Here is a 14,332-nt window from a genome sequence, read left to right as displayed (position 1 = left end):
ATTATTTTGATAGACTTGGTTGATGCTTCTTTTAGAACCTGGTATTGCTGCTTTTCGTTTATTTGATGTCTGGGGGGAAATTTCTTTAAAAGGCTTTTGGCTGTACTAATAGGCAATCTCAATAGACCAGCTAAAATTTATCCTGATGAAAGCAAATGTAGTCTAAGCTTAGCATTTTGTTTTTCTAATAGACATAGTTTATAGTCTATTCTCTCTAGGGATGTTGCACAAACACTCCCAGACTTCACAAGAGGGATGGGCCAGCACAATATGTACAGTTTTCCAGTAACTAACAAATATAGCCTGGATTTTATGGACATTGGAGCAAAGGGGACTTTGAGAAGGGGGCAGTTGAATCACACAAGAGAGGTGGAAACCTTATGCCCCCAGGATCAGAAAGGAGCAATTCAATACCCTTTGCATCATCTGCACAAAGCAGCTGCTGGTACCTGGATAAAAGGCATCAGTCCAGTCTAAGGTTGGAGAGGATGCAACTGCAACCAGGTTACACAAACTACAAAGGCGCATGCATGCATGTGCAAAACCAAGGGTGGGACGATGTCATTCGCATTCACCATTAGAACTTAAAACATAAGCAACATAAAAAGCAGGCAAGATAACATGTGTGGATGGTACATGGAGTTCAATCTATTGCCTACAGAAGAAAGGTATGTCCCCAAGGGACATAAACTTCCTTTACCAAAGAATGTGTCTTACGCTGTTACCTTGCATACTATTTCCAGACTGGTAGGTCAAATTTAAAGATGCGGTGAGCACAGCACAACTTATTCCAAGCAACAGCGGCAAGAATCCTTTTAGTCAAAAAATGGAAACAACAAGAAGTACCAACGAAAGAAGAGTGGCAGATGCAAATGATGGACTTTGTGGAACTGGCGAAGCTGACAGGAAAAATCCAAAACCAGCATGATCAAGTACTCCAAAAGGACTGGAGTAAATATATACGCTATTTGAAAGATTACTGTAAGCAATTAACATCACTAGCAGGGTTGTCTGAAGACTTGTAATGAAAAATTTTCTCCCTTTTTATATTTACTTAAAGCTTTTCACAATTGGAAAACGCAGGAAATGAAATGATATACCGGTATTATAAAGGTTAACTTTGAAAGCCATGAAGTGGGAGGGAAGGAAGTTGCAGGGCTCTAAAGAGCCAAAGAGACATAAAGTGGATAACAATGATGTGATGGTATACAGTGGTACCTCGGGTTACATATGTTACAGGTTACAGACTCTGCTAACCCAGAAATAGTACCTCGGGTTAAGAACTTTGCTTCAGGATGAGAACAGAAACCATGCAGTAGCGGCACGGCAGCAGCGGGAGGCCCCAATTAGCTAAAGTGGTGCTTCAGGTTAAGAACAGTTTCAGGTTAAGAACAGACCTCCGGAACGAATTAAGTACGTAACCAGAAGTACCACTGTATTATTATATTATTGTGTCCACATGGAGGATTTTTAGCAGCGCCCACTCATTGTTCTCCCCCTGCCAGCTACATCACCCCCCCCCCCCCGCTTCAGAAGGTGTATCATCGGTCAATTTTCACTCACTTTTCACAGGAGAAAGAGTGGGAATTCCATTTTATAACTACCAGTGTGGACGCGCCCAAGTACATGCCATATGAGAGGAACTGTAAGCAGACTCTTGGCCAAAGCCTGGCTGAGATTTGATTGGACCGCTGCCTGAAGCCAGATAAAATAGCTGTCGCAGCCAGATTCTGCCTGCCAGCCAAGCATGTTCTGGAGAGTCTCGTGTTGCTTTTAGGTGACCTTACACAAGCCAGTCTTCTGTCTGTGGGTGATAACACACAACTCCTGGCCCCCTTTAGAGTTTCTGAGCTTCCGCAGAGCGGGGCTTTTTTCCTTTCTTCTTCTCAAGTATCTGGAGCCTTCCAAGCATTTAGCCACATGTGTGTAACGTTTTCTCCCCTGTCTCACGTGACACGAGGCAGAAGCTCAAACATTACACAATAATCAAAATATGCCTCTGGCAAAGCTGAGCCAAAAAGCTGAAGCCGCTGCAAGAAAGTGGGAATGCAAATGAAAGAAACCCATTTTTCCTAAATCGAGCAAGGCATCTGAGAATGCAAAATCGCAAGCCCTTCGTTTAAAGGAAAGGTTTTGCAAGAATAGCTAGGAATCCCACGAAGCTGGACAACTATGCTCTGCAGTGAAACATCTGTTTGAGATTCTTCAGCTTTCCTACTGGATGTCAGGATCTTTTTCTGGAAGACATTTGTGCTTGTGAGTACTATTTTTATTTATTAAAATGTTTTCTAAAGAAGACTTGAACAGTCTTAACAGGCTTAACAGGCTTGATCCAAGGCTGCAATCCTAATCCCAGTTTCCTGGGAGTAAACCACAATGAATTCAGTACGACTTACTTCTCAGTAGGTATGGTTAGGCTTGCACTGTGAATCCCACTCGCACACTTATTCTCAGGAAAGTGTGCACAGGATTGCAGCCCTGCAGCCCCCATACATGTTTACTCAAAAGTCAATCCCCTCGGGTTTCATGAGGGCACTGTCCCAGGTTAACAGTGGGTAGGATGGCAGTCTTTGAATGGTTAATTCCTTGCAGACTGGACGGAACTCCTTAATCGAGCCAATTGCAAGTTAAAAAGAAGAATGCACTGGGGAAAACGCTGCGTTTAATTTATGAGAGTTGTCTGTCTGTGCAACCCTTGTAAAACTTTCCTCTTTTGCACAGAAACTTTGCAATAGGAAGAGTCCCAGGGAATCATTATGCTGGTTCAACAACAGCTAAGCTCCAACTTCTGAAACTGGGGGGGGGGGGGGACGGGACAGAGAGAAGGGCCAAGTTCATTCCTGGTATCGTTCTCTTCCCTCTTGCTGAACTCCACACCAGACAATTACTAACTACCCTTTTAGACTTGAAGACTCCACACTACCCTTAATGTGTTGTGTCAGGGGTGCCAACCTGAATAAAACATTGTAGGGCCCCAGGTAAGACCCGTCCCACATAACTAATCACATAATGTGGTGCATGCACGCCATTTAAATGGCAATGCCCATCAACTTGGGGGGCCTGGCCCCCTAAAATAGTTTATTGGGGAGCCAAAGCCCCCTCAACCGCTAGGATATGGCTCCTATGTGTCATCTCACTGGGTTTGGATCAGAGGATGTGCTGTTTTTATACGAACCTCCTAGCCCTGTTTCTCCTAGAGACCCCTCACAATTTTACCCCCCACAAATTCCAACAGTTTAGAAACTGTAGCCTCACAGATTTGGTCTGAAGTGGCAGTTGCCACGTAACCTTGAAGTATGACTTTGGGACATAGAACTTTTGCCTTTGGAGGTCAGATTAAAGTTTCTAATGGGATCAGACTGCTCCCCTTATCTACCAAACAAAAGCTCAGGTGAAGGGGGGGAAAACCACCCTCCCATCTTTCCAAATAGCTTCAAATCAATAATAACAATTCAATGTCTTAGTACCCCTTCACCATTAGGTTCCGTTGTGGGTTACAACATTAGAAAGATACAAGATTAAAATGAGTTTAAACTATTTAATGTCAAGAAATGGCTGGATTCATATTCAGTTGTCAAAGGACAGAATAAAGAGGGGCATCAAATCCTACAGTCTACAACCGAATCCAGCTTCTTTTTCCCCATTACAGTATTGCAGAGTGAGATTTCACCAACACCTTCCTTTCAACAAATAGGACTCGAGAAAATCAAAAGACAATAACAACAATTAATAGGACTTGTTAGGTTTCACAAGTCAATTCCTGTTCTTAGATCCTGCAGATTACCCCTCCCTCAGACAACTCTCCATTGGCAAGCTAGCTGGAACCTAACAGAAATGTAGACTTGGGCTGCAGTGCCATACCTACTTGCTGCCACTTTTGTTGAACTCAGGCTATGTACACATTAGTGGCTGAAAACACAGTGAGGTGGTTTCCCACTGCTGTGTTTCAAGTTTCATTTGCACATTGCAAATGGGGATGGAGATGGATGTCTCCACTCAACTCCCATTACCTGCTTGGTTTCCCCATGCCTGCAACCCCCCTGAAAGTGGCTTTGTGTTTTCAAATCAGATGGAAGGTGGTTTGAAGGAAAAACGACCTACATATAGCAGCATTTCTCAAGAAGCATTTTGCCTCACAACAACCCTGTAAAGTAGGCTAGGCTGAGAGATGGTGACTGGTGCAGAGGCCCATGCCTGAGTAGGATTCCCTGTGCCTTGTCCGGCACTCAAAGCACAACACTGACGAGTCAACAAATAAATTATATCTGCGCTACTTTTGTTTTCGTGGTTTTTATTTCTTTGGAGGGTGGCTTTTATGGTTCATGTCGCAAATATAGTTGGACGGAGCTTTGTTTTCTTTTTATTGTCAGCTGCCTTGAGTAACTTTACGTTGTAAAAGACAGGATATAAATATTTATAGATATGAGCAACAGTGTCTGAAAAGGGAACTATAAAATAGCCCTTTTTAGCAAGAAGGATGGCAAATGTAGATGAATATCCCTACACAGGTTCCAGGGTTGAATCACCCTTGCTGTTACTCAAATTCAGCCCTGGAGATCCTAGACTGAAGTTATCCAAAGAGCTGCATGGTTTTTTGGGGGGGGAGGGCGGTTATTGGAAGGGGTGTCTCAGATGTGGGTGAGTCTCTGTACAGTATTTAATTTCTTCAGCAATCAAGGATCCATTTTAGCTCTGCTGATTGTAAACGCTCTACCGAGTAGAAGGAGTAATGGTCTCCACACAGATGATGGGAACCCACACAATGGAAAAAATTACAACTCCCCCCTCCCCATCCAATATGATTTATTCCCACCCCCTCAGTGACTTCCTGTATTTCTAGTTCTTTGCTTGAGGCATCATATGGATGTGCTGTTAGCCTGTTCAAAGATTCAGCTGCCTTCTGCTGAGCCAGGACACTGGTTAATCTTCCTCTGTATTGTCTCCACTGACTGGTAGAGTCTACTCAAGTTGAACCCCCCCCCCCAAAAAAAAACACCACCCAGTTAAGGGGCTCCTTCTCAGGGGCCTGGCCTGGGATCTTCATGATATGGTGCTAGTTTTAGTAACAAAAAAGTTTATTACACAGTCCCTAAAAAAAACTGCAGTTTTCAAGTGATCAATAGAGGGGCATGGGGAGGTTTGAAAGTTGTTGGATTACAGTGTTAGAGCTCAGATTATATAGGTGTCAAATGGCTCCTTAAACCAAGGTTACAGTTGCCAAAACGGAATGTCTAGTTGCTATTTGGGGGCAATGATTTTTAAAATGATTGACTGTGATTGATTCTCAGTTAAACCTCTGACTAATTCAGATGACAACCTTGAGCAAAGTTAAGAGCCTTGAGAATTTAAAGAAAAGTCACTTGATCCAGGGACAGTCCACAAATATATTGGCCTGTTCTGACCCCTTTTTCTTAATGGTGACTGCTCCTGCTCAGGCTGCACAGAAAAAACATTTTGGTTCCAGAAATTCATTTCAATCGTGCAGATAAAACGTAACTGATAGAATTCTACAGGGTGGGGTATTACGTGTGCGGAAACAGCCCAGATCCAACGATCCCCAGGCATGCACCTCCAGATGGTGGAGTTAACAGGTGCTCTTCACTTGGCTGCAAGCAGTCAAAAGTCAGGTGCAAAATGTGCCTGATGCCTGGCTACTTTCAAACACCACTGGATTAGACCCTTCTTGCTTTGGAAAGAAAGAGTGCCTTATATGTAAGCTGGAAATCACACTGTGCATGAGAATTAAACATCTTACAAGTCTGTATCTCAAAGGCTTCAGCTGATGAGTTCCAGAGGCCACTGGATCGAAAGCCAGTCCTTTTCTTGGACAGGACCCCTCTGCACCAAAAATAAAATAAAATAAAATGCAGTCATACCTCGGATTACAGATGCTTCAGGTTGCATTTTTTCGGGTTACAGACCGCCGAAACCCGGAAGTACCAGAACGGGTTACTTCCAGGTTTTGGCCATCACGCATATGCAGAAGCGCTAAATCACGCTTTGCGCATGCACAGAAGCACCGAATCGCAACCCGCACATGCGCAGATGTGCCGCTGCGGGTTGCAAACGCTGCGGGTTGAGAACATGCATCCGCACGGATCACGTTCACAACCCGAGTGTCCACTGTAAAATAAAATAGGAAGGAAGAAGGAAGTGCATTCTTCCCACTGTTATAAGAAAAAACTGCTCCCTTCCCCTTATGGGGTATTCCAGAGCCCATATAGAGTCCTTAAGTGGGTTCCCTATCAGTAGCAGAAAATAACAGAAGCCAACCAGAGTATATTCAGAAGCAAAGCAGCTAGTAAGCCTGGTCTTTATTCAAGGAACTGTTGCAACATGGTCCTCACTCCCCACACGCAGGAGGGAGGAGAACCCTGAACAATGGCGCGCAAGCCCTTATCTAGACTTTTGAAATTGCCCACCCTGTAGCCCGAGACCACCACCCCCTAAAACATCATACATATATCACATTTCCATGCACTCTGGTTTCCGTCACGGTGTTCCATTGTGCCAGAAGCGGTTTAGTCATGCTGGCCACATGACCCAGAAAGCTGTCTGTGGACAAACACCGGCTCCCTCGGCCTGAAAGCGAGATGAGAGCCGCTACCCCATAGTCGCCTTTGACTGGACTTTACCATCTGGAGTCCTTTACCTTTACCTTTTACTACATATATCACAGAAGGAGGCAATCTACAGCACAAATCCTGCCTGCCAGGATACCTGATAATGGTCACTGATTACATTACCTGGGCAGTCTGGCAATTCTTTTGTGATGGTTAATACTTTAGTTCCTGAATCCAGGTCACAGGCTCACCCTATTCATACACAAATATGCCCTTAAGGGAGGATTTGCAAGCAAAAAAGACAATGGGAAGGCTTTCCCCATTTGCCTCCCTTCCTGCAGGGGAATATTTGAGGTCATTGGGAGAGTCAAAATGGCTTCAGGATTGCTCTCCCATACTATTTCAGACACATGGCTCATATATTTAGATATGTGTGCATTTATGAATATTTATTCTATATTTGAGACCTTAAAATTCTTATAACACCACCATCCATGCTTTCCATTCTATCCAGCAAATGTGGCTGGCCTTTAGATTCAGTGATGGCTCCTCGGCTCCTTTCTGCCCTGTTGTTTCTCAGCTGCTGGATTTCTCCGCCGAAGAAGCAAAGTTATAAATGCTGATATTACCACTGGCGGAGTGGAAGCAACATATATTTATTCTGGCTTCTCAGTGCTTTAAAAATTAAGTCTGCCTGGAGGCTACAGCCCTTGACCTGGAAATTCTGACTGTAAAACTCAGATGTGTGTGTGGATTGGCTGTCATTGCTTAATGCTGTCATTCCCCGTGACGGGGAAATACTTTGCAGATGTCCAGACCCATTCACTTCTCATTACTCTACTTTTTTTACGGATCGAGCTCTGGCAGGTTTTATGTCTGAGGCCCCGGTTATGACCCCTCCATCCCTCTGGCTAACAAAAGGGGCATGAGAATTCGATGAAGTTTATACATCTGGTTTTGAAAACGTACAAGGAGAGATGGTATTCAATAGGCACCAGCTTGTGTATTTCAGACATCAGGTATTACTACAATAATTGTGCAGTATTAATGGAGCAATTCACCAGTAACTGCTCAGTATGTGAAAAGCAGTTGCAAACAGAGGGAAATAGAGATTAGCCCCACCTCCAGCCTGCTTTTGCATGCTCTTAATCCCTAAATAACATTAATTTGTAACACATTTCTCCAGCAAGTGATTTGAGATGAGAAGATCCACGGCAAAGGATGCAGTGTGTGTTTCATTCCTGGCCCCCCGCCCCCAAATATGCCACGCACACACAATTTATTCCCTACCAACCCAGATCTAAGGATAGGCTTGGGAAGTGATGAGTCTTATTTTTTATGTTCTGTTATTGGAATTTATCCTCCTCCCATCTCTACAGCTCAGAGCAGGAAATGACACCCATCCGTGTATATATATATAAAGCCAAATTCACATAGTACACTGTTCCATGACTTAACCATGTTTAAGATCAGAGTTTTATTAATGAATTGCCTTTACCTTTCAAATGCATCTAAGATGCTGCATAGTCATTGTTTTATCTTCATAACATCCTTGGAAGGCAAGTTACTTTTTCTTATTTCTCCTACTGTATTTTGTCCGTTTCCTGAAGCTGAGATTATGATGATAGCAATCTTAATGGTAATTGTAGTAATGCAACAATGCTTAGCATTTACATCACAGTCAAGAGTCCTCAAAGAACTCCATATAAATTATCTCCAGTAATCCCCTTACAGCAAATGGGAACTGATGCTTGCCTAAAGCAACCTATGTAGTTCATATGTCTAAGGAGGACTTGATTGGCAGTTAGCAACATGGCAGTAGTTAAGAGCTGCCCAGGAATTTGGCAGTGAAGGAAGGAAACAGATAAAATGAGCTGAACGTCAACTTCCTGGCTCACACCAGCTTCCTCTACTTCTGGTGTGGCCTGTTTAAAGCTATTTATTTTGCCCATGGCTGTGCTTCAAATTCAAGAGGACGATCCACTGTTGTTGTTTAGTCGTTTAGTCGTGTCCGACTCTTCGTGACCCCATGGACCAGAGCACGCCAGGCACTCCTGTCCTCCACTGCCTCCCGCAGTTTGGTCAGACTCATGCTGGTAGCTTCGAGAACAAGCCCACACTAATTCAAAAGCACTTCTGTTTAACTTCACCTTCCTCATGCTGCAAACTCTCAAAATCCAAACAGCATCGGAAGGGCAACGTGACACCAGAAAGAACTAGGCGGGGATTTTGGCAGTCTGGGGAGAGGATGAATAAAAAGCTAAATGACAAGTTTCTCATTATACCAGAGAGAATTTACACTCAAGGCTTCACAAAGTCTTTGGCGTGTTAGGGCAGGCCACGTGTTGACTGGATATTGCTAGCTAACCCAGCCTTGGGTCTTTACAGTGGTGCCTCGCAAGACGAAATTAATTCGTTCCGCGAGTTTTTTCGTCTAGCGAATTTTTCGTCTTGCGAAGCACGAAATCCCATAGGAATGCATTGAAATTCAATTAATGCGTTCCTATGGTCAAAAAAAGTCCAAACAAAGCCAAATTTGGTACAACAAGAGTTTATTAAGTGCTCTTTAAAGTCACACATACTGTAAAGAGCATTTCAAAAATTGAAGGAACAATAAATTAAGTTTCTAAACATGACAGAAAAACATTTAAAAATCAACAAAGTGTACAGTACATTTTCTAAGACTCTGGGGGACAACTCGAAGAAGGTTCCTCTTCCACTCTTTGCTTCTTGCTGAAGAACCCCCTCCTCAACTGTTCCCCCAGCCACCCACCACACAGAAATTCAAATCCAGAATTTTTTTTAGAAAACAGCAGAGTGGCCCAATGGTCACAGAAAATCATAAAAATGCAGGGGGGAAAACACACAAGCTTCCAGATTCTTGCAAACCCCTCCTCAACTGTTCCCCCAGCCACCCACCACACAGAAATTCAAATCCAGAATTTTTTTAAAAAAAACAGCAGAGTGGCCCAATGGTCACAGAAAATCATAAAAATGCAGAAAAAAACACACAAGCTTCCAGATTCTTGCAAACCCCTCCCCAACACCAAGTCCTTGAATTCCAACCACCCCAACCCAAAATCCAAAAACCCCCAAAAAAGTTTTAAAAGTTTAACTTACCAAATGGCTGCAAAAGAAGTTTTGGAAAAGCTTCAAAAATCACCAAAGTCTTTAAAAACCTCAAAAAAGGCTACCACACCTCGTTCTATGAGTTGCTCCTCGAAGTCAAGTCGCAACTGTATTAACGGTGTTAAGAAAAAGGAAACAAACTTGCAAGACGTTTTCGTTTTTCGTCTTGCGAAGCAAGCCCATAGGGAAATTTGTCTTGCGAAGCAGCTCAAAAAACGCAAAACCCTTTCGTCTAGCGAGTTTTTCGTCTTGCGAGGCATTCGTCTTGCGGGGCACCACTGTATTCCAGTGTGGCTGGCTCCTAGCACGACATCAGCCTCTGTGGCATTGCAGAAGGTTCTGGAATGCTCTTGAGATAGATCAGGTTCATGTGCTGTGCCTAGCAGAACTGTGTCACCCAAGCAGCTCTGCCGTCATCTGCCTGTATGCTCAAGTCAGCCCTTTCCCATCAAAAGCTCTTTGGCCATGGACCCTGGGATGCATATGGATTTGAACCCTGCCATTCTCATCTGCTCTGAAGCTTGTGGCGTTTACATGTGCCTGCTGCAATACAAGCCCATAACTATCTGTCTTTAATTTCTTACAGGCATCACCATGATCTCCCTGGTTCTGTTTGTCTGGATTGTGCCCTGCGTGGCCAGTCAGCTCGTCAGCAGCTTTGCGAAAGCAGAAAGTCAGAAAGGTTCCAAGCAGGTCATCTGCAGCGTGCCAGGACCACAAGGCCCTCCTGGTGTCCCTGGAGCTCCAGGTTCCCCCGGGACGATGGGAAGGATGGGTTTCCCAGGAAAAGATGGACAAGATGGAAAGGACGGGGAGAAAGGGGAGACAGGGGAGGAAGGTAAGAGACTACTGCTCCCTTTTAAAGCTCAGTCTGTAGCAACAGGAAGTGACACAAAGCAGGAGCATCCAAATGGATCAGTCCCAATGCAGTCCCAGTTGGGTGCCTACCTGCCCTTATTAATGGTGTACTGTTAAATTTTGAAGTGCAGGTACTTTTCATGACACTCCTAATAGCCACGTCCCTTCTAAACAAACAAAACTGGACTTTTTACCAGTGCAGCAGACATTACGTCTGCATGTTTGAATTTTTAGAGATCTTATTGTTTGAAAACTATGGTGGGTCTCTTTTTTTTTAGTCATGAGGCTTGAGTTTCTCACGAGACTCTGGGAGAAACCAGGCACCAAAATGACACAGGTGCTAATATCTCACATAGCCTGAGCAAGGATGACGCTATAAGATGTGTCATTGTCTCTGAAAAATGGAACAACAGCATTATTATTATTATTATTATTATTAGCCAAGTGATTAGCCACAGTATTAAAACTGTGAAAGGGAATTATGGGGCAAAGAATTATGGGAATTATGTTTCTGCCTTCAAACAGGAGTCAGCGCTCCATCTTTTTCTGTTAAAAATAGTGGCGTGTATCCAACATTTCATAGAATCATAGAGTTGGAAGAGACCACAAGGGCCATCGAGTCCAACCCCCTGCCAAGCAGGAAACACCATCAGAGCACTCCTGACATATGGTTGTCAAGCCTCTGCTTAAAGACCTCCAAAGAAGGAGACTCCACCACACTCCTTGGCAGCAAATTCCACTGTCGAACAGCTCTTACTGTCAGGAAGTTCTTCCTAATGTTTAGGTGGAATCTTCTTTCTTGTAGTTTGGATCCATTGCTCCGTGTCCGCTTCTCTGGAGCAGCAGAAAACAACCTTTCTCCCTCCTCTATGTGACATCCTTTTATATATTTGAACATGGCTATCATATCACCCCTTAACCTCCTCTTCTCCAGGCTAAACATGCCCAGCTCCCTTAGCCGTTCCTCATAAGGCATCGTTTCCAGGCCTTTGACCATTTTGGTTGCCCTCCTCTGGACACGTTCCAGTTTGTCAGTGTCCTTCTTGAACTGTGGTGCCCAGAAATGGACACAGTATTTCTGCTCAGCTCACACAGCAGACTTCCACATGTGCAACAGATTCCCCCTCCTCTCCCCTGTAGCCCCTCACCTACCCTCAAAATCTGCTACAGAGGGTTGAAGGACACCCCCACACACACACAGCAGATTGGGGGTGGCACAGGGAGAGGAGGGAGAAATTGAACTTTGTGAGCATGAGCAGAACTTGTTTCGTGCAGGGCTGGATTCAAACCAATGTTTTCAAAAGTCCAGAACCTATTTTGTGTGTGTATGTTATCATGATGTATACTAACATTCCAGGCTCAGATACTGACGCTTTAAAGCAGTGAAAGTAGCTACGTAACTGCTGCCCTGCCCCCACACCCAATACAGACAGAATCTGTTATTGAAAGGAATTCCGCCTGCACATCCCGGACCGCAGCTATTGCCCCTGCACGTAGCAATGTCTTGGAAACACCCTAAAACTCCGGCGGCAGCTAAGTGGCCAGTTACTTACGGAAGTCCATTTCTCTCCTAGGTCCACAAGGCAAGACAGGAAATCCCGGCAAGGCAGGGCCAAAGGGAAAGGTGGGAGCCATCGGCAAAGCTGGTCCCCGTGGTCCAAAGGGCCTGAAGGGGAACCCCGGGAAAAGCGGAGGTGTGGGGAAGAAAGGCCCCAAAGGAGCCCTCGGGGACCCTGGGATGCCAGGCCCCTGCAGCTGTGGGGCAAACAAAGCCAAATCCGCCTTCTCTGTTGCAGTGACCAAAAGCTACCCGAGAGAGAGGCTGCCCATCAAATTTGACAAGATCCTCATGAACGAAGGTGCAAACTACAACAGCTCCAGCGGGAAATTTGTCTGCAGCATCCCCGGCATCTACTACTTCACTTACGACATCACTTTGGCCAATAAACACTTGGCCATTGGGCTGGTGCACAACGGGCAGTACAGAATAAAAACGTTCGATGCCAATACCGGGAACCATGACATAGCTTCTGGATCGACTATCCTGTCCTTGAAGCAGGACGATGAGGTCTGGCTGCAGATATTCTACTCGGAACAGAATGGACTCTTTTATGACCCTTACTGGACAGACAGCCTTTTCACTGGCTTTCTGATCTATCCTGACCAAGAATATCTCAATGAAATATAAAGGGAAGACTGTTGACAACAGCAACACCAGCCAACTCTAACAGGGAGTCGGACATGGAAAATGAGAGCTGCAATAATGTACATTCATCTTTGAAATAGTCCCATCTTTGCAGAAGCAGTCTTAACCTGGACTGTGTCCCAGAGGCATTGCTATCATAAGCCCAGGATAGTCAACATGGTGAGCACATGTTGATGAACTACAGTTCCAAACATCTCTGAACATTGGCTAAGCTGACTGGGGCTGATGGGAGTTGGAGTCCAACAGAGTCTGGAAGGCACCATGTTGCCTACCTTAATCTAAGCCTTGATGTTTCTTTGTGTCAGTCTGTGGGCCCCCTTAAAGAATCAGCCTAGCTTATAAATTCTGAGCAGTCAGATTTTTCATCATTTGTGGCCAGTCGCCATTGCAATATAATTCCCCCCAAACCCAGTAAGGCAATCCAAGTATATGTTGAAACATATCCATTTACAGAATGACAAATTATAAAAACTTTAAAATTGTAATGCCCCCTCCCCAAATCATTTAGATCAGTGTTTCCCAAACTTTTTCAAAAACGAAAGACCCAATTTTGCTTATCTGTCCCAATAATCTGCATGTATCCTGAAACCTGTCAGGCACAGCCCCTCCTTTGGCTAATCCAATCAAGTCTCTTGTTCTCCATCTTAAATCAATGCAAACTCAGATGACAAGATCACTGGGTTTTTCTAAAGCACCTTTTGTTTTGCTCAGAATCCATCCTGATGATGTGTTCTGGAGAACTCCCAAAAGGTTGCCCACAACTGTGACATTTGGGTTGGTCCTAAGGAAAGTGTTGCTATCTGCAGCTTACTTATAGAAGCAATGAATGATCACGGTTCTCTGCCTAATGAGACACTAAGAAACCCCCAAAGGCAAACAAAAAAGGAATAATTTATAAAGAAAGATGGAGATGACCACATTATTTTAACAGTGGAAGAAAGATTATGATATTCAAAATCAGGAGCTCAACACTGAAGTGTCTTCAAGAGATCACAACACAGAATGATCAGAATATTATTTTCCCTGAATCTTTTTGTTTCCCATAATTTTGTCCTCACAGCTACTGCAAATCTCAACTGAAGTTAGTTAGGTAAGGTGGAATGTTGGGTTAATGCCATGGAATGTTGGGTTAATGCCATGGAAACTCGGGTTCAAATCCCCCCTTAGCTCACTTGGTAACTTTGGGCCCATCACTATCCCTCAGCTAAACCTACCTCACAGGGTTGTTGTGAGGATAAAATGGAGGAAGGGCTTTGAAATCCTTGGAGGGGAGGCAATGTTGTTAATGAATAATAAATAATTGGTAAAGGAAAGAAGATAAATAGAAACCAACATGTATCAGCCACTTTAGGGTTTAATATTGTATGCATACTGCCACCTAGTGACTACCATCTTCATTGCAAAAGGTGCTGCCTGAACAATACAATTTTGCAACCAAGCACTGGTGTTTTCACAAGTCAATAAAAGTGCCCTTTAACATGCTCACTGCACGTACAAGCAAACAATGCCATGCAGTTTTAAATGTACAGAAATCCAAGTATGTTTTTTCCCATCAGCTGAGGGTGGGTGGCTTTCC

General features: G+C 44.1%; 1 protein-coding gene across 2 annotated transcripts; it reads left to right on the top strand.

Moving 5' to 3' along the window:
- Window positions 1-1,890: 1,890 nt before the first annotated feature.
- C1QTNF2 (C1q and TNF related 2) lies at window positions 1,891-14,237 on the top strand. 2 transcript variants are annotated; one of them, XM_080995299.1, is made up of 3 exons: window positions 1,891-2,256; window positions 10,279-10,530; window positions 12,125-14,237. In XM_080995299.1, exons 2-3 carry the CDS (start codon window positions 10,287-10,289, stop codon window positions 12,736-12,738), a joined length of 858 nt encoding a protein of 285 aa, XP_080851425.1. In that variant the 5' UTR covers window positions 1,891-2,256; window positions 10,279-10,286; the 3' UTR covers window positions 12,739-14,237. The 2 variants fall into 2 exon arrangements, with proteins under 2 accessions (XP_080851425.1, XP_080851426.1); XM_080995300.1 differs by lacking the exon at window positions 1,891-2,256 and adding an exon at window positions 7,413-7,528.
- The last annotated feature ends 95 nt before the right edge of the window (window positions 14,238-14,332 follow it).

Source organism: Podarcis pityusensis, assembly GCF_964106645.2.
Source record: "Podarcis pityusensis genome assembly, chromosome: 2".
NCBI lineage: Eukaryota > Metazoa > Chordata > Lepidosauria > Squamata > Lacertidae > Podarcis > Podarcis pityusensis.
Note: the sequence above shows the minus strand (reverse complement) of the source record. Positions and strands in the feature narration are given on the sequence as shown.